General features: G+C 48.5%; 1 protein-coding gene across 4 annotated transcripts in view; it reads right to left on the bottom strand.

The window, feature by feature from the left end:
• Nucleotides 1-2,054: 2,054 nt before the first annotated feature.
• Nucleotides 2,055-26,786, bottom strand: part of PAX7 (paired box 7) — a 105,142-nt gene continuing 80,410 nt past the window's right edge. For all 4 annotated transcript variants that reach the window (XM_017833498.1, XM_017833501.1, XM_017833500.1 and 1 more), the window contains exons 9-10: nucleotides 9,337-9,583; nucleotides 2,055-5,654 (exon numbers count right to left, since the gene is read on the bottom strand). In XM_017833498.1, coding sequence (XP_017688987.1) covers nucleotides 5,539-5,654; nucleotides 9,337-9,583 — 363 coding nt within the window. In that variant the 3' untranslated portion in view covers nucleotides 2,055-5,538. The remainder of the gene's footprint in view (nucleotides 5,655-9,336; nucleotides 9,584-26,786) is intronic.

The raw sequence follows: 26,786 nt of genomic DNA, 5'->3' as shown, positions 1-26,786 counted from the left end.
GATCTCGGTGGGTGATTGATAAGGGGCTGGTTGATAAAGTAGCCACAATCAAGAGGTGCATAAGAGTGCAAGTAGAGTTTACAATCCTAAAGCCCTTGTTCCTTCACTGAGCATTCTCTGGCCTGTGGGAAACTCCAGGCTTGCAGATTTCTGCCTCTTTTGCTGCCAAAAGACAAACATAAGCAGTTGGCACATCCTATCTAAGGGTGATCTCACCTGGCTTTGGGCAGCCAGTCAGTCCCGTGGACTGACCCCTCTGCTGGAGACAAGTAGAACTCAAACCCAGGGGCTAATTAGGCTCGTTTCTGCATGCGGATATTCCTCCACCACGACTTGGATGAAGATCAACTTCTTTTACAGAGAGCCAAAACGTCTTCAGATGGGACCAGCTTTTGAATTCAGGGCTTTGTTTAGAGGCGAACTTCTTTCTTACTCGGTGCAAAGCCCCCAGCCACGTATCCCTCCGTAGTTTCTAAATATTTTTCCGCTTGTTGATGCCGGGCTTTGGCATTAATGAGAGCCAGGTGCCTGTGGAGCAGCCTGGACCCTCCCTGGCCTTCCCCTGCCTGGGCTGGGGCTGGTTCCAAATGAATGCATAAAGAACTGGTTGTGTTGAGAACAGGCCAGGTAATTGTCCTTCCCTTGTGCAAAGTCACAGTGAAATTAAATGTTTTATTTATTTACATAGCTTTTCCACCTTCTCATTAATGAACGAAGCCCCGCGATTTTGCTTCTTTGAGCAAAAACATCTGCACTTTGCCTGTGTGTGTCGGATATTTCTGCTTCTCCACTTTCCCCCCTCGCTCTTGGCACACCACGGAGCGCGTTAAGCAAACAATCCACCCAAAGGCACTTTTAATCCTTTTTTTTTCCTTTTTTTTCCTTTTTTTTTTTTAATGTATAACAGTTATGCCTGAGTTACAGAAAGACACCTACAGGCAGCAGGTAGTTAAAGCAAAACCAGTTTTCTCTTCCTACTATTCTACTCCATATAGCTGAATAAATTATGGTGCGATTATATATATACACACGCACACCCGCAGGCACCCACACACCCACACTCACACACCAGCAAATGGCTATGAGGCAAACACAGAAGCGACATCTCCGCAGTTACTAGGAATAAGGAATGCCCTAGAGTGCTATGTAGATATTCCCCAGGTGGGTACATAGAGGTGTTAAGGGATGATGGGTTAGAAGCATTAAATACACAAAAAGTCTCGGAGCGACAGGAGCCAATCTGCTGAGCTGCTGGACACAGTGATGCGACATCCACGCTGTGGGGAGAGGTGAAGGCAGGGCTGTGGGGAGGTCAGAGAAACCCACTTGTCACTGTTCCTTTCCCCAGGGATGGCAGGGCTCATCTGCAAGCAGGGAAGAGCTGTGGAGCTGAGAGAATGTCCCCAGAGCGTGTCCCTTCAGGGCTCGTCTGCAGGCAGGGAAGAGCTGTGGAGCTGACACAACATCTCTGAGTGTGTCCCTTTGCTCGGTGAGCTGTTTGGAGGAGGTGCAGAACAATGTTTGGGTTCCCTCAGAGCCACCAGGAGTTGAGTATCTGCTCAGTCCCTACTTGGTCGGTGTCAACCGGCCACATCCACATGTTCTTCAGGGTCTGATTTCGGGTCTGGTTTGATGTAGTTTCAGAATCACAGAATATTCTGGTTTGGAAGGGACCCCCAGGGGTCACGAGTCCAACTCTCCAGTGAATGCCTGCTGTCCAGCACTGCCACTGCTACTCTTCCATGCTCAGTTTTGTTTCACCTTCAAGGTACCTCCCTCTGTTCTGTCCCCTCCTCCCGTCCCACCCCACCCCTGAGTTTGTCTCTTTTCAGCAGAACTGAGGTTGGCAATCCAAAAAACAAAACGAAACAAAACAAAAAAATACTTTGACTTTCGTACATGAACGTACCTTAAAACAAAGAAACAAACAAATAAACAAACAAAATCCAAAAATCAAACCCATCCCACCCCAAAGATTCTGGAATGTACTTTGAAAACACACAATAGGCAAATTTCTACAGTTCATCCCCCTTCCCCTTTTTTTACTTTTTTTGGGGGGGTTTTCCTTTTTTTTTTTTTCTTTTTTTTTTTTTAAACTAGCACGGCACTCACTGTGTTTTTTAGTATAAAAAAAATGTCAACTTTCTATAAACATACAGCACATGACCAAATTTCCAACTAATGTACAAAGTGCGACCACAAGGGAAAGGTCAGAGAAGAGCTATTTGTGCTAAGCATAGGGGGTTTTCATAGTCCTCTAAGAATCCTATTTACAGCAGTGCCCAGGTGGCCATGGACTTTCTGGCGAAGGTAACTGGCAAAGAGGTTTCTGCAGTGCTCCCTCTTTTTAATGGTTTTGATTTCTGGGTCCTGCACTGGGTGCTGAGCTCAGGTTGAGTCCTCCTCGCAAGCCCGTGCGGCGAGGACCGACCGTCCACAGGCGAGGGATCCCTGGAGATGTGTGTGCACAGCAGGGTGGGTAAGGGAACAGAGGAGATAAGAGCAGGACAAGCAATTCTCATGACAAACTGGAACTTTCCTTCTGGTTCAGAAGGCAGTAAGGAATGCATTGGGTCAGGAATTTCAGTATAAGGGATGAGGGATCACAACTGGCTGGGGCAGTAACAGGGCAAGAGATCACCAGCTACAAACCCCATGTTCCAGTGGCAATGAGGATGGAGGTTTGAGGGTGCTCCCAGGGAAGGAATCATCAGCATTTGGCCTCTTAAATACTGTTCAATGTAAGAAAATGGTGGGCTCTGTTGTTTTAGCAGTTGGCTCAGGAGGAAGCTGAGGCACAGAAGCAAGTTCAAGCAGGTGCTTCAGTCATTGATACCTTCACTGGTGTCCATCATGGAGACACCCTTGATTCCCCACTTCATGTGTGGCTGGAGCTTACTGTTGGGAACGGCTTTTAAGCCAGGACTGGAATTTAACAGGGATCAGCTCTAACATGTAAACACTATAAACCAGTGGGGTTTTTGTTGCTTTCCAAGATTTCAAACTAGAGCGAAGCAGGGAGAGTCCTTCAGGTAACACAGCTCATCCAGGGAGTTTTGGCTACTCAGTCACCTGGAGGAAATCAGTCCCTTTGGCCTCACCTGTTCAAGCAGCTGTAGGTGCCACAGATTGCCCTGAGAAAGGGAATGAAGAATGCAAGTGCTTCAAAAGCTTTGTGATCCAAGGAATATTTTTCACAACTAGAGAGAAGCTTGGTGTGTGATACAGCTGGACAAGCAGAAGCTGAATTGGGATTTGTGGAGCATAAAGGACAGGAATCAGCCTCAGGATGCAGATGTCACCTCTCACAGGGCTCCTGCACGGACATATCCATGTGAGAGGCCAAGTTGGTGCATGAAAATGCTTTTGGGAATGTAGAGCTGGCTCTGTCAGAGCCGTTAAGCAAAGCTGATGGAAGCCATATGTGGCTCCAGGAGGATTCTGGGCAACACCAGAAACCAACCCCTGCTTTGGCCAGGACAGGTACTTCTCCATATGGCTCAAGGGAAGTGGCTTGGTGGTTCATGATAAATGATGTTGGAGCAAGGCAGGGGATAGTTCCCCAGAAAAATGTTGTTTCAGCTGCCAAAACAAGAACAGGTTATTTGGGAAGAATGGAAGAAGCAGCAACAGAAAAGAGAGCAAGTGGAAAGTGTCTCCTTTAACAACACAGGCCAGACTCATCCCACCTTGTGGTCCCTCTTTATCACCAGTGACCGAAAGCAGACATTCATTATCCTAGAAATATCAAACAGTAAGTGTATGATAAACTCCAACAGCCCATGGATGACATAAACACTGCCTGTTGTCACTGGACTTCACACACCAGCTCCTGGTGGCACAGATTCTGTGCATCCCAGTGTTTATCCCTGGGGCAGCTTTCCTTGCCCTCTCCACATCAAATGTCTTCAAGTGAATCCTCTCAACACAGGAAGGTGAGGGGAAAAAATCTATAATATTACATATCTGCTTAAGAATCATCAAGGATCATCCGTCCCCACATGCAAAAGGGAAACTATTTAAACTGTGCTTATCTGAGCAGTGCAATGAGGTGACACAAAAGTGAAAGCACTGTTTTTCACTGCTGGAGAAGAGTGGGGTGACAAATCCAGAACAAGGTCTGGCTTAGAGAGAGAGAAAGAGAGAGAAAGAGAGAGGCTCTACCACCAAAATGGAAAGCAGAGGGAAGGGACCAAGAGACTGAGTTGTACAGAAGAGTACCCGGAATGAGATGGGTGTGGGAAGAGCCAGGAGGAGGGATGGGGCAAACATTTCTCCTGGCAGCCAAAGGATAAGGAATGTCTCGGGAAGGTAAATATTTTCCTGCAATACAAAGAGGTACAATCTTGCATCTGAGAGCACCTTTCCTTCCAAGCTGCTGCTAGAAAGGCTCTTCAGGTCCCTTTTACCTCAGGCCAGGCCACATCCATCCCTCAGTGAGAGACTGTGGCAAAGCACCTCCAGACCAATAACCGTCTCCTTTCAGGTGAGCCTGCAGAAGACCCTGGCTTTGCACACTGAGCTCACAAACACCTCTGACTCTGCCCTCTCTTGTCTTTGCTCTCAGGGCCAACTCCTCTCCTGCTGAGAGAAGGAAGGGCCACCAACAGCCCTCACCCTTCTCAACCAGATGAGCAACAGCTCCTGTGCTCTGGGGTATATCCGCTGCCCTTCCTCTGTGCTGTCCCATCTCCTGCTGCTCCCAGTGCCCACGGCCTTTCAGTGACAGTCAGCTCTAAATTGGTCCATAAAAGAAAAAGTAAATGTTGCTCATGCCTGTGCCCATCATCTCCAGCCCTCATGCAGCCATTTACATTTTCCAAAGGTCCCAGGCTGGATGGATTTCCATCCTGCCCCTGCTTAGCAGCAACCTGGCCCTGCTTTGGGAGGCCACCAGTGAGAACGGAGGGTAGAGTGGGGTGGGGAAATTTGCTGTCACTTTAATATATGTTTTTCTGGGTTTGTTTGTCTTTGTGGTTTGTTCTTTTTGTTTTTAAACAAGTTCTTATATTTGGTCCATAGGTCTTCTGTGGTCCTGATTTGTATCACCCTTAATGATCAGCTTGGTTATTCCTTCCTATACATTCACCAAATTTACAGCAATGGAAAGAAAAGGAAACAAAATGAAACATTTCTCTTTTTTTTACAGAAAAAGAAAAAAAAATCAATTTGGCTTTGACTATGCCAACTACCTAGATCAATGGAAAGTCCTTAAGTGTGGGCGAAATGCCATGGCCAGGTAGTTTAGTAGAGGGAGGGCATGAACTCGGGATTAATAAATGTACCCAACCCACTGTCTCTGGCCACAGGAGGAGTCAGGTCACAGAGGCCACAGCTGCCTCTGGAGTGCTCTGGAGGAGCTGGATACTTGGAGAGCCCTCCCGCTCTCTCCCGTCTCCTTTGCAGCTCAAGTTGGTGGAGGTGGAAGGGAATTGGGAAGGAGTAGGGTCTGGGTACAGGCAGATCTCTGGAAGGCTGGTGGTGTTTTCTCCAGTGGTTCCAAGTTGCTGGAGCAGGTTGATGGCACAGTTGGACTCTTCAATAAGCTTGGCCTGTCTCTACTGGTAGGAGGCCCAGGACGGCGGAATGTTCTCCCAGCTTCATCCTGCGCTGCGTCGACAGACTCACGTTCTTGGCCAGGTAATCAACAGCAGCTGAGGAGGAGGGGAGAAGAGGAAGGGTGAGAAAACGGCCCAAAATTAGCATTTAGTGGCCGTGACTTTCAGCACCGAAGGGTGTGTAACCAACAGGGTCTCACAAAGAGGGGCCCATCCCAGTGGTTGGCACAGGCATGAGGGTCCTGCTGCTCTCCTGAAGGAGGTCACACAGAGGATGGTCATCCCACAGACACGTGCAGGACAGACCCTGCAGGGGTTCAGCACACTGAGGGGTGTGCAGTGCCCTGTGCTGCTGTGGGCCCCCAAACCTCTCTGTGAAGCCACTGAAAAGAGCTAAAATTCTACCTCTGCCATGGAAAATGCTGTTTCCAAGGGAGCTGCCTGAAGATGAGCCTGAGCAGAAGGCTTGGAATAAACCTTCCAGGCTCAGCTCCCTGTTGACAAAGCAGCTCCTGCTCTCAATGGGGAAATGATTCCAGAGATTTCAGTGGAAGCACACTAAGCCTGGACAGGGCTTGGACCTGACTCATCCTCTGGGTGCTGACTCAGCTCTGGGAGCCCTGGGCCTGCCCTCCTCCCAAGGGAAACTGCTTTCCCTGTCCTCCCCCGGGTGAGGAGCAGCCCCAGCTCCTGAGGCGATGGCACATCCCAGCTCACCCAGCTGCCCCTGGTCTGAGGGGGAAGAGGATGGGGGCAGGATGGTGACACTGCTCATTAGCTGAGCTTCAGTCAAAGTCTCTCCCTCTCCCTAACTGTAATGTCTCAAATTAGATTAATAAGGAGCTGGCAGGAGATGTACAATCGGTGCCAATGAGTAAACAAATTTCAGCCATCAACGTCTTGTCATCCTCCTGCCCCAGAGGAGGTCCCTTCCACACACAAATTCTTATTAGACTTGTCATATCTATTAGGATTCCTTTCACGCTTCTGCGTTCCATCACCAGCATCATTAACACAGCTCCGGCCTCTGGGAATGGCCAGGACCACATTAATCTGGCAGCCCTGCTCCTCGCAGGCAGGGCAAGTGCCAGAGGGAAGGGAGTGGGCTTGGCATGGGATGAGCTATCCAGGGCTGCAAGGAGGGAGCACAGAGCCCAAAAGCAGCAGTCAGGCCAGCGGAGCTGGACTGGTGCTCCTAGGACACCGGGCTCTGGAATGTTGCCTTGGGGTGTCTCTGCCTATAAGGGGGGTGGCCAAAGGATTAGAGCCCACATTCAGACCTTGTCATCCTGGTCCCCTGATGTTTCAGGTAAGCCCATTAAATGATGTCCTTGAGAGGCTGCAGGTGCAGAGGAATGTCCCTCCTCACACAGAGTGTGGCTGTGACTGTTCCTGTTGTCCCCTGTGCTCCGTGTGAATCCATGGGGAGCTTGGGAAAGGAGGGAGCTGAGGGGTCAGAGCTGGTCATTCTGCCCTGAGCAGTACTGAGCAAAATCTGACAATCACGGAATCATTAAGGCTGGAAAAGCCCTCTAGGACCATTGAGTCCAACCATTAACCCAGCACTGCTGTGTTCACCACTAAACCATGGCCCCAAATGCCACACCTACACGTTTTTTAAATCCTCTCAGGAACAGTGACTCCACCACTGCCCTGGGCAGCCTGTGCCAGTGCCTCACAACCCTTTCCATGAAGAAATTTTCCCTACTATCCAACCTAAACCTCCCTTGGCGCTATTTTAGACTGGGGTATTTTTTGGCCTGTCGCTTGTTACCAGGGAGAAGAGACTGACTCCCACCTGGCTCCACTCTCCTGTCAGGGAGAAATTGGAAATTTGATGGCGATCCTATCCTAAAAAAAAATACTGAACTCCAAATATTGCCTTCTGTGGGTAGTGCCCATGGGAAGAGTTCAAAGGCGCCAGGGTATCCCACGCCAGAAGTCAAGGATACAGTTGGTTGGTTCAATAGGGCGAAAGCCAAAATAAACCCATAAATTTACTGAAAGTACTTTGGGTGTTTATTTGCTTATATGAAAGAGAAAGCGTGTCTGGGTTTGTGTTTATAAAGCAGAGAACAAGGAGGAGAGAAGTGGGGAGAGAGAGATTCTCTGCAGGCCAGGTCTGAAGCCTAAAAAAGCCATAGAGCTCTTAATTCCAAGCCGTGGTTTTGTCCCTTGTTACACAGAGCCTGCCCCCACCATAACAACCCCCCATTTTTATTATATCACTGTTCACTAAAAAGAGATTTGATACTTTTTTTGGTGCATCAGAGAAGGAAAAAACATATGATCTGAACTGAACACAAATAAATGATCTTGTGGAGGTCACTTCACACTGATGGGCATTTAAACAGCATTTGAAAAGAAGTGAGGAATTAAAAAGGAGGAGGAATTAGAAGTATCATGTATTAGCATGCTGCTAAATACAACAGGCACTGAGAAAGACAGGAAAAATGTTGTTATATCAAGGTCAACCTCATGTAAGTGATTGCTCTAACAGGACTAATTACCAATGAAAACTGTTTCCTTGCAGAGATTATTACAAACAGAGTGAGAGAAAAAAAGGAAAAAGGGGCAAATTAAACATAAATAGAGCTGTGTGAGGAGATTTTCATCAGCATATGGAGAGGCCCAAGTGAAAATTCCTGCAGCAAACCAAGACAAATCATTCTTTCTCTTTTCTCCTCCTTTGCTAGTCTCTCTCTCCCAGAAAACATAGCTCGTCCTCCTTATTTTATTTTTTACACACATGGGTGTGACTAACGTCTTGCCCAAGGGAATCTTTATTGGAAATACATGGTATTGGAATTTGTTTAAGATTTTTATCAATAGCACGTGTGTCCAGCCTCACATCCAGAAGCGAGGGGAAGGTCAAGGGGTCACAGATCAAACTCCTGAAAAACAAAAAAAGGAGGGGTGTGGGGAAGCTGCTATTGATCCCGTCTGCAGCCACAGCCGGTTCTCATTTAGCTGGAGAAGTTAAAGACATTAAAGGGCTGTGACGGAGAGGGGAATAAAAAGCCACAGCCAAATGGAAGGAAAGGTCACTGAGGACAAGCTCTGGGCAAGCAGGAGCACTCCCGGAGGAAGAGGATGCACCTTTAACCCCCCATGGCTCAGTGTCTCACACCAGCACACTCGTTATTGGTTTAACACGACAGGTGAGCCCTTTGCCAGGCTGACCCAGGATCCTGCAGCAGAACAGACCCTCCCAGGGTCCCTCTGCCTTTCAGCTCTCAGGGTTAGGTTCAGGATTACAATTCCAACCTCACTCCAGGTCTTCCAGAATCCCAGCCCAGATGACAGGCGCTGGATTATCGTGTTTTGTAGCAAAACCTCTGAGCATGGTCCCAAGCCTTGCCTTGGGGAGGGCAGAGGAGGAGAGACACACAGTGTTCGGCATCACCAAGGGATGGCATCAAAATCCAGGATTTCCTTTCGCTGAGCAGCGTGAACATGTTGTAGGGCTTTTGGAGAAGTGAGAATTGGAGGTGGAGAAGAAGAGGGGGCTGGAAGTCATCCTTCGATAATAGAAATGTTTCACCTAAAATATTTCAACTGAGACTTTTGAACTGGACTGCAAAGGTGTTGGAGAGGCTGTGAGGAGCAATCTCCACCCATGTCTGGTGAATAAACTCCCTTTTTCTCTCTAGATGGACAGATTTCCACAGGAATCCCTTCCAATACATAAGACGGTGTGGTATATCCACACCTTCTCGTGCTTCCTCCCTCTCCTCTCCTGCTCCCCGTGCAGGGGGAATGTGAGCAGAGCACTTACTTTGTCCGTACTGTCCGTACTGGTATCCAGCCACTGGGTCCACGCTGTAGCTGGTGGTGCTGTAGGTGGGAGGGCAGTAGGACTGGGAAGTCGGGAGGCTGTCCACGGACTTGATGGAGTCACTGCGCTGGCTGCAGCTGGCAGAGATGGAGTTGGTGGTGTCCAGGCCACCGTGAAGGGGAGAAATGGAGAAGTCGGCCTGGGGCTGGGGAGGGACCCCGCTGGGATTGCTCAGGATGCTCATCACCTGGAGAAACACAGGAGACCACATGTCATGGCTGTAGGAGAAAGGGAGGGTGCAACTGCCTTCATGCAAACCAGGGAGAAAAAACCTACATCTAATGGTGCTCTAGAAAATACTGTATCAGAATAGGTTTGGCCAGGCTGGAGAATGAAGGTCTGCTCCCTCCAAATAACACCAGACAGACCCCACAGCTGGCTCGTCTGTGCCTGACATTTTATTTGAAAGCCCTTAACATGGAAAATGGAGAAGTTCCTTCACAGCACACTTAATCTCCGGTCTTTTTTTTTTGCTGCCCTGCCACAGCATCTGCTGTGCAAGGAGCACTGGAGAATGGAATAAACTTGGGACAAACCCGCTCGACAGGAACTGCCAGGACCTGGCACCCCTCCCTTCCTATGCACAGAAGAGGAGACACGTAAAACAGGGAGCAAAAAATCCATATTTTCCGAAAGGGACAGTGCAGACAGCCCCTTTCTTGGGAAGTTGGAGCAGGGCTTGCTTTGCCAAGATGCCTAAACAAACCAGATGCAAACCCTTTCTGGCTTTGATGCAGGTTCAGCTTTAGGGACTGAAATGTCAAAGTTCTCTCTACCCCCAAATGTTAAAGGATAACAGGTCCTGGTCCAGCTCGTTTCAGTGCAGTGCTTGGTTTGAAAAGGTAATTAAATTCGCACACAATCAATCTTCCTGCTTTGAGACCCGAAACAGATGAACTATTTTTTTTCCTTTTTTGCAGCAAAAATGCCAGATTTGTTCCTGCAGGCGAGCTCGGGGCAGGGCTCTGCCTCTGCCCTTCACACGGGGACCTGATCCCACCAGGCTTTAATGCAATTGCCTTCTGCAATCAGCAGAATCGCCCCGCGGCTGCTGAGTTCGGAGTGTAAAGAGTTTGCAGGAGGAAGGGAACTCCCGATGCCTCTCGGTTGATCCCCGGGCCGGGGAAGGGCGGGGGGAGAGGGGACGGTCCCCTCGGGGGGCCCGGCCGGCGCTCAGATGCCGAGCGGCTCAAAATCTCCGAATTTAGCATAACCTTATTGACATCAATTAAAGTGGCAAATTGGAAATATTTGGAGCCTGGCAAGTGGTAAAATGAGCCCTTTATCCCCCAGCAGCGGCCTGGTGAGCTATTGTGCAGGGGCTATATTCTCTGGAAGGACACAAGAGGGGTTGTATAGAGAGGGCAGAGTCTCCCCTTCCTGCTCACCCCGACACCTTCCCTATCCCTCCTCCCTCACCTTCCTGCCAGAGTGAGGGCTTATGCTGAAGGATCAGCTCCACACTGGCCTTTGCTTTCTAAAGCTTCTCCTCCCCCCGGAAGGACTCAGGAGTCCTGCAAAGATGCTTTCCCTTGATGTAAAACCACCTCCAGGCTCGTCCAGCCTGAGATCCTTCCCAGGCATTTGTCTGGGAGGGGAATTCGGGAGCAGGGGTGGCTGGAACCCCGTGGAGGAGGAGGCAGTGGGAGGGGGTTAATTAAAAAGCCTGGAAAATCAATCTAACCCCGACCACGGGGTTTGTCTGCAGTTGGAACAGAGACACAGGAATGAGCTTTGAACAAGAACAAGGTAAGTAAAAGCAGCACAGTGGCAGCAGCACAGAGCTCAGACAGGGTTCATTTACCGTCTCCTCCTCCTGGGCTTTCAGCCTGCACTGAGCTTAGAGTTTGCTGCTGGTCTCCAAAAGTTAAAACTGGCTTAGCTGTCTCTATACCATGGGATTAGACAGGGCCTAAAATACCTCCAGCTCTTCAGTCCCTCCAGGCACAGCTAATCACAGCCATTAAGCCTCGAGGTATCTGGATGAAGATGTTTAGCCCTAACTCTGCCAAAATGTGCCCGTGGAACTCCCTGCCCCACGACAGCCCAAAGACTGGGGGATGAAGAAAGGAAATTGCATTTAAATATGCAAGACAGTGGATTAATACACAAATAGGGCTGTCATGCTTTCCTGGGTGGATGTAACATAAACCCCTCTGCCTCAGGGCTTATGCAGTGGGGAAATCATGGAAGTGCAGCCTGGAGGTAGGTTTTCCAGCTGCAAAGTTATTTGTAGCCTTCCACTAAAGCCAGGTCATGAACTTTGATCTGGCTCAGCCACAGATCCCCTGATCCCAGCGGCTGCAGGCAGAGCTCAGAGCTCTGGCATCACCTGGGCTGGAGGTGTCACACCTCTGCCCTGGTGGGCATCCAGGACACTCACACACACAGCAGCCACCAGACAGGACTGGCTTTCATTCACAAGCAGAATCTGATGTAAAAAACAATAAACATGCACAAAGCCACAGATGTATGAATTATGAGTTGTTTTTTGAAAGCTCCAGCTCAGGCAGCAAAAAGCCAGGCTGTTTTTCCTTTCCATTCCTGAGCTGTCCAGGTCTGGAAGTGCTGCTTGGCTCTGGATGTGCTGCCTGCCCTGCCAAGCCCTGCAGGTGCAGAAAAGATTTCGTGCACTGTAACATGAAGGGCAACTGGAATCACTCATAGAGCAGAGGGTTTCTAGTCCTCTCTCTCCTGGCCATCTCCCCAAGAGTCAGTCAGCTGCTTCATATTACTCTGCGAAAATAAAAGGCTCTTGGAGCAAGCAGAAGTCACATTAACACTTCCTTCTAAAAGAAAGGGGGATGTAAAGCAATGCTGATAAATGAAACCCAGATTCACACTCTTCAGATTCAGGGATCGAAGAAGACACTTGCACAAATCCTGCTAAAAAAAGTAATTGGCTTTAATTAGTCAGAATCAGGACTGATTTCTAATCCCAGCTCTGCTACTGACTCACAAGGGCTTGTGCAAGTCACTTCAGCTCGGACTCAGCTCAACTAACCTTAGTCATGTGAAGTTCCAGTCTCTGCTAATCCTCCAGAATCCCTCCACAGAGAGACTGACACTTCTGAAGGACAATTCATCCCACCCCAAGACCTCTTGCTGAAAAAGACAGGCTGAGTTTCCCTCTGGAAATCCAGGGTGAAACACAAGGGCACGAGTGTTTCCTCACGGTGATTCCAGACTGGATACAAGGCCAAAGAGAGGCTGGGGATGCACATCCCTGTGGATGCTCTCGTGGATGTGGGGGACTGGGACCTGCAGATGAAACCCGACAGAGGCTCTGGGGCTCAGCTGGGCCAGGAGCCCCAAGAGTTTTGGATTCCTCTTCAGCACTGACCAGGGGAAGGATTTGCCTTTTCCAGGCACTCTTAGAGCAACTGGGGGCCAAGCTCCCCTGAGACTCTGTTTGCTCAGGTTTATCAGAGAGTGGCATCTGATCTTGGCCACCCCAGGACATGAAGGTGTCAGGAATAACAAGAGTGAACCAGAGATTTCTATTCCCTCTCCACCACGTGACCACCCAGCACAGATAACCCTGCACGAGCCCTCCAGCCCTGGCAGGCCCATGTTATCTGGCTTCTCCTTTCAGCTGAATAAACTCATTTTCCAGGCAACTTTTGAACTGAGGAAAGTCTGAGGCATCTGGAGAAATCCCCTCCTCAAGAATGCAAAGTCCTTTTACTTTTTCTTTTTGACCTTGCTTTCTTATAATTTATTACTTCTTGGTGCATTATCATCACTAACTAAAAATCAATACACTCTTCACATCTGTAAGGTTTTATCTGGAGGGAAATCTGCTCCCTGTCCATCACTGTGATTGACAGCCTTGCCTTTCCCCTCCCTCTCATCAGTTGTCTCCCCCTTTCCCCATCACCTTCACCTTTGCTGTTGTCCCAGATCAGTCACAGGCGTGACGTGGGCTCACACTTTGGGCTAAGTCAGCAACAGCCACAGTGCGAGGAGCCCTCAGCCTCATTTCTGCCCTTTCCAGAGGTCATTTGTCATGGGAAGAGTGGGTTGGGGTCCCAATGTGTTGGGGAGACCAAGGTTAATGCACAAAGACCATCCTGAATGAAAGAATCAGCTCCCCTCTCACCTCCTGCTGCCGCCTCCCTCCCCACCCTCATCTCTGCAGCTCCCCCCTGCTCCCCCCCAGGACGTTTCATCACTCTCTCCCATACTTTAAAAGAAGGGGAGTTAAAAAAATGTAATTAATTCCCTCCATTTCTGAGCTGGCCCTCAGGGCCTCCGGCCGTGGAAACTGTAGCAGGGGAAATGTGCACCCTTTATGATAAACGAAGGCGGCTTTGGAAGGGGAAGTGCAATTAGGACCTTCCATCTGTGCAATCAGGCTCCAAATTTTAGGTTGGGGGGGATGGTTGGGTGTGTTGGGGGGGCAGGAGGGGCTCGAGGGGCAGACAAGTGATGGGGAGTGATAACACAGAGAGAAGGGTTTGAGAGCACCTGGGAGGGAGCAGAGAAGTTCCATGACCAAACCTTGCCTCAGCAGACCTCTCTGGGACATCCTCAGGGTCCCTAAATTTTCTTCCCTGCCTTATCAGCTTGCTAAGACCCCCAGCTAATGGAGACATCGGGGCCTGGACCTGACAGGGTTTCTATGCACACCCTGTGATCCTGCAGTGCCCCGTGCCCAGGAAGGTGTTGTGAGGAGATCAAACTCCAGCAAACAAAGCCATGGGGAGGCAGGACGTGCCTACAAACAGCATTTTCCAGAGTGACCCCTGATTCTGTGGCGTCTCCATTTCTGGACACTCAATTTGACACAGTGCAGAGCATCCAAAATCAGAGGCTGCCTTAGGAAAACGCTGTGTTTGGAAACTGCTGAGCCTGAATAAAGGGAGGACGGACAGACCCGCAACTCGCTGAAGGGCATCAACTCCGGAGGAGCTGCCGGGTGGTCCCAAAGGATTTCAGACTGGACACCAGGCAGGAAACAACAAGGGAAAACCAGAGGAAGGGTGTCCTGCAGGAGGTTGGTATTCCTGAGGCTGTGGCACTGCTTTCCTAGGAATGGGTAGAAATCCTCCCTCTTTGGGACAGGCTGGAAATGTGGTAACTTGGATGACCTGATGTCACAACAGGCCAAAAGCACTGGGACATTCTGTGTTGTGAGGGGCGTTTGGAGGCTGAAATCTCTCTTTGTTTCAGCTTCTGTGGTGTTAGAACAGAATGGAAAGTCTGCCAGGGGCCTGATGGCTGTGATGGGAAAGGTGGTGGATCTTGGGGATTTACTCACAACATGGACCAGGCTAATGATCCCTTCGGAGTTCCTCCATGAGGTCTCTGTCATTTGTGGCTGATTCAGCTTTTGCTCCAGGTTAGTCATGCCCTGTCCTTCAAGACTGGTTTTAGCTGCTTGGTGGGGACCCAGCTTAATCTTTCCCATCTTTCTTTTGCAGCCTGTTCACCTAATCTTTTCCCCCTCCCTTGCAGAAGGCAGCCCTTTGTCATATTAATGCTTTTTGATCTCTGTGGATTCATTTTCACTTGGTGGGAAGAGGAAGAGTCGATTATTCTATACATACATTAAATGGAAACAAAATGAAGAGGTGACTGTAAGACTACTGAAAGCCAAAGAAAGAGTTAGGAGAAGATAAATACAGTTTCCCCAAAGATCTTCACTTGAAAGGAGGATAAATATATGCAAATATGCCCCTAGGTAGGACTAAAATGACTTATGTAGCAATCGCTAACACTGCACTCACAAAACCAAGCAATTAATTTTGAATATTTTCTAAACCACTAGACCCAGCTGAGTTGTATCCCAGTATTCCAAACCAAACCAGTAAATGCACCCACCAAATTTGCTGTTGCAATCAGGCCAAGGATCCAGACAGTGCTGTGCACTTCCTGCACCTAGGAAATGCCTGATATGGGCAATTGCAGTCCCTTCCATCTAATATCGCTTCCAACCAAATTTTGGAGCAAACTGGCACTTCAGGATATGGTTTAGTGGTGTTTGGTCAAAGGTTGGACTTGATGACCTTAGAGATCTTTTCCAACCTTAATGATTCTGTGATTCACATCACCCTCCTTTCAGGACAACATCCCTGTCTTCAAGCACAGCCCTGGTTCATTTTTGCCAGAAATGAGGATGTGACTTAACTCTCTACTTTGTTTTTGTGGGGATTAAAGTTTAAGGGACCTGATGCTCCACTGTCTCATCTGCCCAGGTCTTGATAATCCATCCATCAGCACATGCTAAGGAGAACAGTGGAGTTCACACACCTCACAAGTCCTTCCTGCCACGGAAAGACTCCAGGGCTGGTGTGGCCGCTGCTCTACAGAGGAAATGTCTCTGTTTCCTACGTTAACCTTCCACAGTCCCTTGGAAAATGTGTGATGGCCACGCAAAGAGTGGAAACCTGGGAACAGAACGCAATGTTCCTGAATCCTTTCATTCCCTACACTCCCCTGGGACAGATCAAACCAGACCCCCTCAAAGTGGTCACAAACAGTTGCAGTTTGGCAGCAAACAATAAACCCAGAAACATCATCAATGCCTTCCAGTGACTTAAACATCTGCAGGATGTTCCAGTGCCGCAGGGGAGGGGTCTGGGACACAGCAGGTGAAATGGAGATGAGCACTTGTGTCCTAAAATGACCCTGTTTCATTGGATGGATGAAAAGCTGCCACACGCTGATGATGGAGAGGGCTCAGGGAATGCTGGGAGTGGGATGGAGCTGGGGATGTGATGAAGAGCTGCAGCAAAGCAGAGCAACAGGGGCTGCACGAGGGGGGGATCGGGGAAAAAAGGCAGTGGGAAGTTATTACCTGATTGTTCAGGGCTATGGTGAGGTTCCACCTGGAGCACTGCATCTTGTTTTGGGCACCCTGCTTCTGTAGAGATGTACAAATTATGGAGAAGGTCTACAGAAAAGTTTCTAAGCTATACAAAAGAATGGGAACGTCTTAACTACAGGGGTGAGAGAAATGGCTTGAGTGTGGATGGTGTGGGAAAGAGGAGGGGGCTCTTCCCGCAGTGGAAATGCCACAAGGGAACCAGAAGCTCCACGGGGCCATAGATCCAATAAGGGCTCTAAGAAATCCTGTGGGAGAAGTGGAATTTGGAGGGGAAGGGTGGAGGAATCACTGTGAACAGGAATTACGTTAAAAGCTGCTTGATCTAGAAACAGGAGCCACTATCCCTGGCATTAGGGCACCAAACTCTGCTGTCCCTGAGATAAGAGCAGGTGGAAAAGGCTTTAGTTGGCCGGATAACCAGAGAGGAAATCAAAAGCCATGCTGTGCCAGTGTGGGGTGGTCGAGGTAAAGGGGGTCCCAGTTCTACAGGCATCAATTTCACTAACAAGGAAAACCAGAAGACGTGGGCTCCTCCCTCCCAGAAACAGGAGAAATGTAAGCAAAAAGGCAAATGAGCACTTTGACATCTCAAAACTATCAAAGGGCTTTGATTTTCATGTCTTGCTGAGCAACCCCCTCCTGAAAATGGCCCGTTTGTGCTTTACCAACCATCAGCACCATTATTTGACTGATGTTACCTAAGCAGGAAGGGTTTTACCTGATTAAATTGGAATTGCTAAGATATTTTATATAGAATAACCAAAAGAAGGCCAATGTTTCCCAAATGTGCTGGTCAGCAAATTGAGCCACCCTATCCCCCTGACTTCTGTGCAGCAAAGTCACCACAGGCAAACTCCACCCTGATGCTGCTCTCTTCTTTAATATATTTAATCCTACATTTCTCTGTGAAGACCGAGTGAATATATTAGAAAGGAAAGTCTCCATGGGAAAATCCCTCTGTTGAAATATGGAGCATCTCTGGGATACTTCACACACAGCATTAACTGCAGGAATATGAATCTTGTGTGGAGTTTTGGAACTCACAAAGTCACCTCGGGTGAGAAAGCAGGAAGGCACAACCACGGAAAACTGGAATTCCTAACATTTCCAATCCCCAAGCATTTCCAAAATCAACAGAAGCACTCGGGTTAGTTTTGGGTCGGGAAATGGGCTGGGCTTGTGTCTTCTGCCTTCCTGGGTAAGCTCAGACCTGCTGATGGCAGACAGGGAATGAAAAGCTTTTGGGGCTTGGAGAGAGATACAAAATAGCAAGAAATTGACAAACACATCCAAGGTTTCGTGCTAAATCAGCCCTAAATCTATGGCTGGGGTGTGAGGAAAGGCAGGGAAAGGAGACCCTGCAGCACAACCAGGTCCCAGCAAATTAAAACTGCTTTAGAAATTCCTTTTATTCCTCTCTTCAGCAACCTCACAGCAGCAGAGACTAACAAAGACAAGCCAAAATTCACAGAAAGGTCTCCTCTTCCCCTCCTCCCTTTCCACTTGTCTCCCTCATTCTGTTCCGACTCCCCCGTTCTCAGCTGAGCTGCTCTGGGCTCGCTCTCTATCGCAGCCCCCCGCGGACACTGGTAATGGAGTGCTGGGGCTGACTTACTGCTTCCAAACAAGATTTCCTGAGATCCTTTGAGTCCTCTCCATGCCCCCCCGCGCCTGATTTTCTCTCTCTTTTTGGAGAGTGGAGGGGAGCCTCTATAAATGTGAAAGGAGCTGCACTACAAAGAATCCCCGAGCGGCACATCCCAGCCCCAGGCAAGGCTGCTCCGTGCACTGATAGTCCCGGCTCTGCTCCAGGACTTCTCTTTCTCTTCCCCTCCCTCTCTCTCTGATCAATCAAGGGCTGTAATCAGTTAAGCTCCAGCTTAACTGCAGTGTAAGATACACCAGTTAAGCAAAGCCGGGGCCTCCAGGGCTCCCGGCGTAAATGGGAGAGGTCGTGGGGAGATGAAATAACCCCGATAAGTTCAGCAGGGCTGGCCAAGCTCACACCTCACACTTAATAACTCGAGCTGGCAAAAGAATGGAAGAAAGGGAAAATCACGAGTGCTTCCCATTGCCAGCTCCGCGTTTCCTTTCTCTCCCAGCTCCCCCATTTTTTAAGGGGAGGGTTTCTCTTTCCAGCTCACCCGAAAGAAAGAACAAGCTACATCCTGATCCCGTCTGGCAGCACCTTGAGTCAGTTTGGACCTTTTGAGGATGAATTTTTAAACTCAGGACCTCTTTTTCCCTCACCTACAGGAAAATCGCAGCCCCTGAACCCAGGGAAATGCCTTTTCCAGCCCTGCATATCCACGTGTTCTCTCTTCCAACTCCACTGCCAGGGAGCACTGCTGTGTTTTAACACAGGGAGCTGTTTGCTTTTGCCAAGCATGAACCTCCCAGGTTCAGAAATCAGGGGTAATGGAGCTGCATCCACCGAGGAGCAGAATCCACTGGAGTGGAGGCATCAGTGCAAACAAAGAAGAGAAAGTAGAATAGAAGAAGGTGGGGATCCTTGCTGAAAACACTGGCTCTCACAGAGTTATTCATCAGTTATTCTCACAGTTCAGGTATTCCAACTCAGCCACCTCTTTCCCTGTGTTACTCCAAAGTGTTTCCCTTCTATCCAGAAATGTCCATTCTCAGGGACAGTCCAGGGACAAACAAGCTCTTTGTGTTCATTATTTGTAATCACCTTTACACTGTTCCTGCTGTGCTGGATCCAGTTTATAATTCCATAATGCACTTCTCCAAGAGGAGGCTGGGGACACTCAGACTGCTGAGGGGACTTTCTGTGCAGGACACGCTGCTGTTTGCTTCCCTTTCCAATCACAGAGCTCCTTTCTGCCCCTCAGATGGGAGAAATCCAGCAGGATTCCCTCCCCATCAAATCCACCCTCAAATTCTACCCGGTCCTAATCTCAAACTCATAACTCTGAACACAACCCAAGGTTTGGATGCAAATACCACTGTGTTGGCTCCTGTCTAATTGGGCATTGCCCCACTAGGAATTACAGATAGGGGGAAAAACCATACAGGATTTATTAAAAACGATGCAGGCACACAAAGAGCAGAACAAAATCTTTAACCACAAGTGATAAGAAAGCCCTAAAGGACTGGAGTTTAGATCAGTATCCCTCTTTGAGTCCTCCAGCTCTTTAAAAGCTATTTGGACTGGAGTTTTCCTGTGGTGTTATAGGTGCTTACTTAAGCAGGGGATGAGATTAATTCTTCCCTGGGTGTTTTGGCTCTCCTGTACCTGGGGTCTGCTAAGTTTGCAGTGATTATTTGTGTAGTCATCACAAATGGGGGAAGCCTTTGAACAATAAAGTATAAAAGCAGAAGCTCCTGGGCTAACACGTCATTAACTGCACTTCTTTTTGTTTGTCTGGCACTATTTGATTTTGGCCACGTGTGTAGCTACTCCAAAATAAAAGATCTTTTAGAATTACAATATGAAGCCACCGAGAAGTGATTTTGAGCATCAGAGTAGCAATATGGCTATTTTTAAAACCTTGCTTTTCTTCTGAACATCATTGACTGCCTTGAACTAAGTGATTTTTATGAAGGAAAAATACACTGGTGGAAGGTAACTGTCTGCTGGCAAAGCTGTGTCTATGTCAAAGGGAAGGGTCCTGCCTCATTAAAATTAAACCTTTTCCAAAGGAAAACGGCAATGCATTTCCTAAGTGGACATGTGATAGAGCACATCTTTTGCTCTCCTGTACAAATGCAAGCAAATAACTTTATTCATTAACTCCTTAACTCCTGACTGAGCTATGAGCTCTATTTTATGAAAATATCTTGATCAAAAGCCTCCAAAAAATGGCAAATCCTCCAGCTTGCTGAGTCGTGCCCCTCGCTGCAGTGCCAAGGGCAAGAGCGAAGGTATCACCCCCTCCCATTACTGGAGCAGAGTTTTTAAGGCATCTCCTGCACACAGAAATTTAAAAGCACACAAACCACTGCTGATCCAGAGATAAATGGTGGAAAAGGGATTAGAACTACTTAGCGGAGGAGAGGGAAGACTCAGGAAGGGCTGATTATTTTAAAGATATGACTATTTAAAGATAATGATTGCATAAATTTAATTAATGCATTTTCATGCTGCAAATGGCCGTTTTGTAATTAATGTATCTGGCCTCGCTAAGCATGGGAGATCACATCTCCCAGCCCCCCTCCATCCTCAATTCCCCCCCTCTGCCTCCCGTTTAATGAAAGACAGAAAGCAGATGACAGAAACAATTTGTCAGCCCGTACGGGTGTCAGATGCCTAATTGGTTGCGCTGAGTTAGTGCAAAGTGAAGGGGGAGAGGGTCGAGGCTGGGGGGGCTCTTCCCTCTTTATGCCGGGCTCCAGGATGGGTGTTTGCACCGGGGAGGGGGAGCAAAAGTGTTTCCTGTTAATTGATGGAGATTAGGACACAGATTGGCAGTGGCAGGGACTGGGCAGTGACAAGAAGGGGACGGGAGAGGCCGGTTAAAGCCCCGCAAACAAGCTGCCAGATCTCACAACGCGTTAAGTGCCGGCAGCGATGACACATCCCTGGTTATCTCCTGGCTCCTGCTCCGCTGCATCCCGGTATTACTGCACTCAGTGCCCAGATCAGCTCCCTGGGCACAGCTCTCCTCTCCACCCCTCCTCAGGGAGGAACCGGGACCTTGGTGGGAAGTTTGGGACCATGGGGAAGGGGTGCAGAGCTGAGCCATGGGCAAAGCAGAAAGGCTGGACCCCCAAAACAAGAGCCTGCCTGGGTTTTCCCTGCCCTAAGCCTTGCCCTGGATTCACACCAGTGTCAGTGTTGGCACCTGAGAGATCCTCAGGAAATCTTGTCTCCTCCTGCCCCTGCCCCACCAGGAGACAGTCTGGAACTCTGCAAGGTGAAGGATAAGTGCAGTTAATGGACATCCCAGCTGGAGCCTGAGCTTTGGGGGTGCCTTTGGGTCAGCGGGAATAAAGCCCTCACCTGATTAATTCATAAAGCCCCCACCTGATTAATTCTCCCCTGGTCATCATGTGGAGAGGAAAACCTCCTGTCCACACACACGAAAAAAGGGAGTCAGGAGCTTCTCCAGCAGAGAGCAACTCCTTGAACCAGGGAGAGCTGAGCACCCTGAGCCCTCTGACACCCCCAGCAAAGCATCAGGGCAAGGTCAGACCTGCAGAGAAAGCAGAAATCTGACTTATTTTTGCAATATTCTTCCTCTTTCAAAGATTTCTGTGACCTTCTTTAATGCATTAGGCACAGCAGAGCTGCCACCTCTCACCTTACACCTAGAAAAATGAGCCCCATAAAGGTTAAAACTCGAGCTGGTGCAGAAGTTTATTGGGGAGCAGGAATTTGAGCATCCCAAAGCCAAGGATCCCCAGCCAGCCAGCCTTGTAACAAGTTAGGCACAATAATGAGACCTCCAAATCATTAGTGCCACGGGGTGGTTTGGTGTATCCATAGGCCTTTCCTTGGCACATACAAGGAAGTTTTATTGAGGTGGGGGCAGTTTTATCAGCTTGGTTTCAGTGCCACCACAAAAACGTGACAGAGAGGGAGAGCTGAGAATAGAAAATGTTGAGTTTCCACCTTTGAACACACAACCAGCAGTAACAAAAATACAACTAAGCTTCTGCATTGTACTACAGATTCTTCTATAAAAGGTTTACTAAGGGGCAGCAGGTGATGAATAAATGTTATGAAAAAGACAAACAACATTTTCTTTCAGATGAAAGAAAGCCTTTCAAATGGCATAAATGAAAATGGAAAGGAAGTGGGTGAGGGATGCAAGTGCAAACACAAACTTTTGAGGGGAAGATCAAAAGAAAGTAAACCACTGCAATTTGTAACAAAAAATAATGAAAATAAAATATCCAACTACAATATTTCCCCCCCTTTGTTTACAAAGAGAGAAAAATAAATTCTTCAGGGAGTGTTGAATGGAATTAAATATTTTGCTTTTTCAAAATGTCCCAGCAACTCATAGTGATCCCAGTTTGCATTTCTGCTGCAGGGTGAGGGTGTTGCAGGTACAAACCAGGACTTAACCATTGGTAACAAAGCCATTTCCACTGCTATTTATTTGTGTCACCGCATGAGAGACTCCACACACAAAAAGGAACAAAATCCAAAACCCACAAATATTCCACAGATATTCCAAATCTAGGGACTGACCTTGTCCCTTGGACCTCGGTCTCTTCCTATGCCCGCCCCCAAAAAAATCAAATCCAGAAGAAAAAGAAAGAGGGGAAAAGTCCCAGATGCCTGGATCCCTTTCCCTGTAAAGCCAAGTAGAAGCCAAGTCTGGTCCAACTTTGAAAAAAAGGCCAAAGGTGGTGTAGATAAAATGGAAGAGTGGGAATTATTAATTAAACCCTTCCAAAAATTCTTCAGGCACAGGCACTGAAGAAGTACTCAGCACTTGGGAATGTCCTCAAACTGAAAAACAGTAGGCTTGGATGGGATATTGGGAAAAAACCCTTCCCTGTGAGGGTGAGGAGGCCCTGGCACAGGTTGCCCAGAGAAGCTGTGGCTGCCCCATCTCTGGAAGTGTCCAAGGCCAGGTTGGACGGGGCTTGGAGCAACCTGGGCTGGTGGAAGGTGTCCCTGCCCATGGCAGGGGTGGCACTGGATGGGCTTTAAGGTCCCTTCCAACCCAAACCATTTTATGATTTACTCCTTCCACAGCCAGCCCAGACACACCCTGGCACAGCCCTTCAGACTCCCACACACACTTACAGAGTGGGAATGGGTTAGGAAACAGGAGTGGGAATCCTGGAGCAGTGGAGCTCTGCTGGGGGAGGAAGACAGTCCACTGTGTTTGAACCAACTGCTAAATGACCACGAGTCACATCCTGGCTGAGGAGAAAAGCAGGCTGGGGTGAGCTGGGCCTGTCATGGCCCTGCTCCTGCTCAGCAAAGAAGTTCTAATACAATTGGTGTTTATTAAATGACACACAACAACTGCCTCGTTAAATCAGGGCTCGAGTGTCGGCTGCAAGTCTTAATTTAAAGTGTCACCAGCTATGGAAATCAGATGGCTTGGGAAGGGAAGGTTTGGGAAGGGAAGGTTTGGGAAGGTTTGGGAAGGTTTGGGAAGGGAAGGGAAGGGATGGGAAGGGAAGTTGGAAGCAGTCACTGATCTGAACGCACCTTTTGGAATGGGAGATGATTTTTATGCTGCTCTGGTCACTGGTTGGAAAACTCTTTGTTCTGCATTTGCTTTCTGCACGTGCTCTTTCCAAGCCTCCCCTGATAAACGGTTGGGCACCTTCGTGTGTGTTTTAAATGCGGCATCGCTGCAAAGGTTAATGCTGGAATTGCTTTGCAATTGAAAACGCGGCCACCGGTAAATTTGGTTTGTTTGGAGTGGAAATGCTTGAACTGCTGGGGATGGGTGGTGGGAGCGTGGGGAGAGGGGGGTGGGAGCCACTCCCCAAGCCCCGGCTCCTCTCCGGGCAAAATTAAATTTCAAAGTTTAATGAGTTGCGAAGGGCACTGGATTAGAACGCCTGCTCCCAAAACTGGGGCAGTGGAGAGAGAGAGAGGGAGAAAAAAAATCCCACCAAACTCAAAACGTCAGGGAACAGAGCAAGTGAAAAATGTCAGGGCAAATTGCTCTTGACAGTGTTAATATCTGCACCTCATAGCAATAATTACATGTAAATAAATAGTGAAATAGCTCTCAGCTGGAGTCTGCACTGCGAGTGCAGATGCCACTAACAGCCAGCTGGGGACCTTTCGCTCCTCCACTGCCGCTTTCCCCCCTTTCCTCCCTCCCTCTCCGCGTTTCATCTGTGCCAGAACTGAGAGAGCAATTGCTGCCGACTGCAGATCTATGCCCGGCCCTCCCCCCTCTCTCAGGGCTGGCTCCCTCTCCAGATCCCCCTCCCAGTCAGGGGCTGCTCTGGGCACGCAGGGAAAAGGACTTTTAGCCCCTTGCCAGGGGAAAAGAAGCTTTGCTGGATTCAGGCGTGAGTAAAGCTGAGGGGATGGGAGTGGCCTGGCTGAGTATCCTTCCATCTCTGTGGGCTCCTAAAAATGTCAGGAGGGATGGAGCTATCTGTTCCAAACACTGGGATTATGCTCTTCTTATCACCAAGGTTGTCTATATTTCAAAAGGACACTAGAGAACGTTTGCTTTGGCATCAGGATGCAGAAAGATGCTTCATTTCCATCTCCCACTGCTATCAGCAGCATCCTCAGGGATTTATGTGCCCGAGCCAGTGCCTCCAACCCCTTTCCAAGCACAAAATGCACTTCCACAAACCCACATTGTTCCTGCCAAGGGCATCACTGCAGAACTGTCCAGCAAGGGGGGAAAACCATTTCACCATCAGCTTTGCTGGTGGAAGTGGGCTGGACTCAACCAGCACCATTCCTGCTTTCTCAGGCTGTGGGGATTTGATGGCAGCCTAAAAAATCACAAATGACATGGGGAGGGGGAATAATAGTTAACTATTTACTGCCACTTCCAGAAGGTGGGAAGGGTGGAATAGGGGGAAAATAAAGTGATGCTTCACTCAGTGGAATCAACCTGCGGGAGTCTTGGCCACGAAAAGCAGTGGATGCTAAACTGGAGGGGACACTGGGTAAGTAGCTGGAAGTAGGGGCCATGGAGAATGACCAGACAAACCATCTTTGTGTGAGGAAATCCCCTGAGCTGAAAGTGGGAGAGGCCAGGACAGTGCCCTGTTCTTGATTCTCCTGAGGAATTTGCTTCTGGTCACTACTGGAGGGGACCCACTGGGCCAGGCAGAGCTTGGCCCAGCACTGGGTCTGTCACCAAGCTCTCAGCAGCTCCAAGGGAAGAATCCCCATCATTCCTGGGCATTTGGCTAATATGGCCAAAGGGTGGCTGAGTGGGGAGAGAGGCAGAGAGGGCCCCAAAGGGCTGAAAACAAACATGCAACTGCACAGAAATACAGAATTGCTAAATATGAAGCACTTACAGAGGAGGGGGTTTGGGCCAGCAAAGGGTCTTGACAAAGTCTCAGGTTCCTACCTTACATTTCAGCAGGATAAAATAGAAATTCTTGGCCTTGGAAATAACAACCTTCCCATGAGGAGAAACACATCCCGGGATAATGAGATGCTCAAACATTATGATGAAAGTCTTAGAAAAAGTTAAGCTTATTATTTTAGCCCTGTGTCCTTCCTCATGGTCAGTTTGTCTCTCTATGCCCTCAGTTCAGCTTCCAGTCCTAAAAGCCCAGGTCCGACTGTGAGCCTTGGGGCTCTGCTGACCATCCAGCAGAGCTGGGATGTTTATTCCCAAATAAATCCAGTATGTGCCCAGCCCCACGGCCAAAAAATGCTGTGCAACACAACCACCCATCAACCACTCCCTCACCAGCAGCACTGCAGGGCCAAACCACCAAACCAAAGCAAATAAAATAAAACCAACCTGGCAGTGACAGGAAGGACGTGGTTCTCACTGCACCACAGCCTCGTGGAAGGGAGGAAAGCTTTGGGGCCTTTCCTTTGGGCTAATGAAATTCAGAACAACACCCCACACTGCACTGAGCAACAAACACAGCTCCATTATTTGGAAAACAAATATGTTCTTTAGAGCTTCCTGGTTGTCAAACACCTTTTTGTTTAGCTCAACAACTAATCCACTTATCGGAGGATAAAGCTGCCAGTGAATCACCAGTATGATAAAAGCATGCACAAAATTAGCAAAAATTTGCCTATGGCTCCTGCACATTTAACAAACACCAGTGAAGAGAAAAATGATTCTTTTTTTTTTTTTTTTTAATAACTGAGATCCCCAGGAGAGATTCTGTCAGATAGTGGCTTTTATTTTGCTTGCAGTTTTTTTTCCACTCTCTCTCTCTCTTCCCATATAACTCAAGCATAGAGGCTGGGAGATGCTGGGAGCTGATATGAGATCCACGGAAATTGGCAGTATTTGAATAAGCAGGAGATGCAGCCAGGCAAAATTTTAATAAGTTGGGTTGGTTTGTTTTTTTTTTACTAAAAAAAAATAGTGTTCAGGCATTGGCTGCTTCTCCAGGGCCTCAGCACTGCTGGGTGTTTTGCTGCTTGTGAGGGTTGTAGCATCTCTAGGATTCTGGATTTGACCTTCCCTGCTCCTCAGTGTGTTTTGGAGCTCTTTGTGATTTTGGTCTCTCCACATTCCTGACACATGGCTGGGAAAAAACACCAGTGCTCCAGGGCTGGGCAGCCAAGCTGGGAGCAGGGGACATGAGTCACCTGAGTCCAACCACATTCTTTTCCTCTCTTGACTCTTCCACTGGAACCTTCCACAGGACCTTGCAGAGCATTAACTGGGTAAATGGGATTTACCTGCTCTCTGGAATTCACTCAGCTACAGAAACCTTGGAAATTTCTCCCACAAATGTGCAGAGATATTCTGGTGAGATTCCTAGGATTTCTGGACACTTAGGAACCAGCATGTGAAAAAAGGGAATCAGAAAGGGAGCCAGAGAACTCCTTAGGCTTGGCCTCTAACAAAAGACTTGTTCCAATAAAGGCCAAAGGAATCTCCATCAGCAGAGAGCGATTCAGTTTTCTGAGCTCTGAAGGTCTGTCTGTGCTCATCACACA

This window comes from Lepidothrix coronata, unplaced genomic scaffold (assembly GCF_001604755.1).
Source record: "Lepidothrix coronata isolate B3197 unplaced genomic scaffold, Lepidothrix_coronata-1.0 Scaffold214, whole genome shotgun sequence".
Classification (NCBI taxonomy): Eukaryota; Metazoa; Chordata; class Aves; order Passeriformes; family Pipridae; genus Lepidothrix; species Lepidothrix coronata.
The sequence above is the reverse complement of the archived record's forward strand: the minus strand, read 5'-3'. Positions and strand labels throughout refer to the sequence as shown.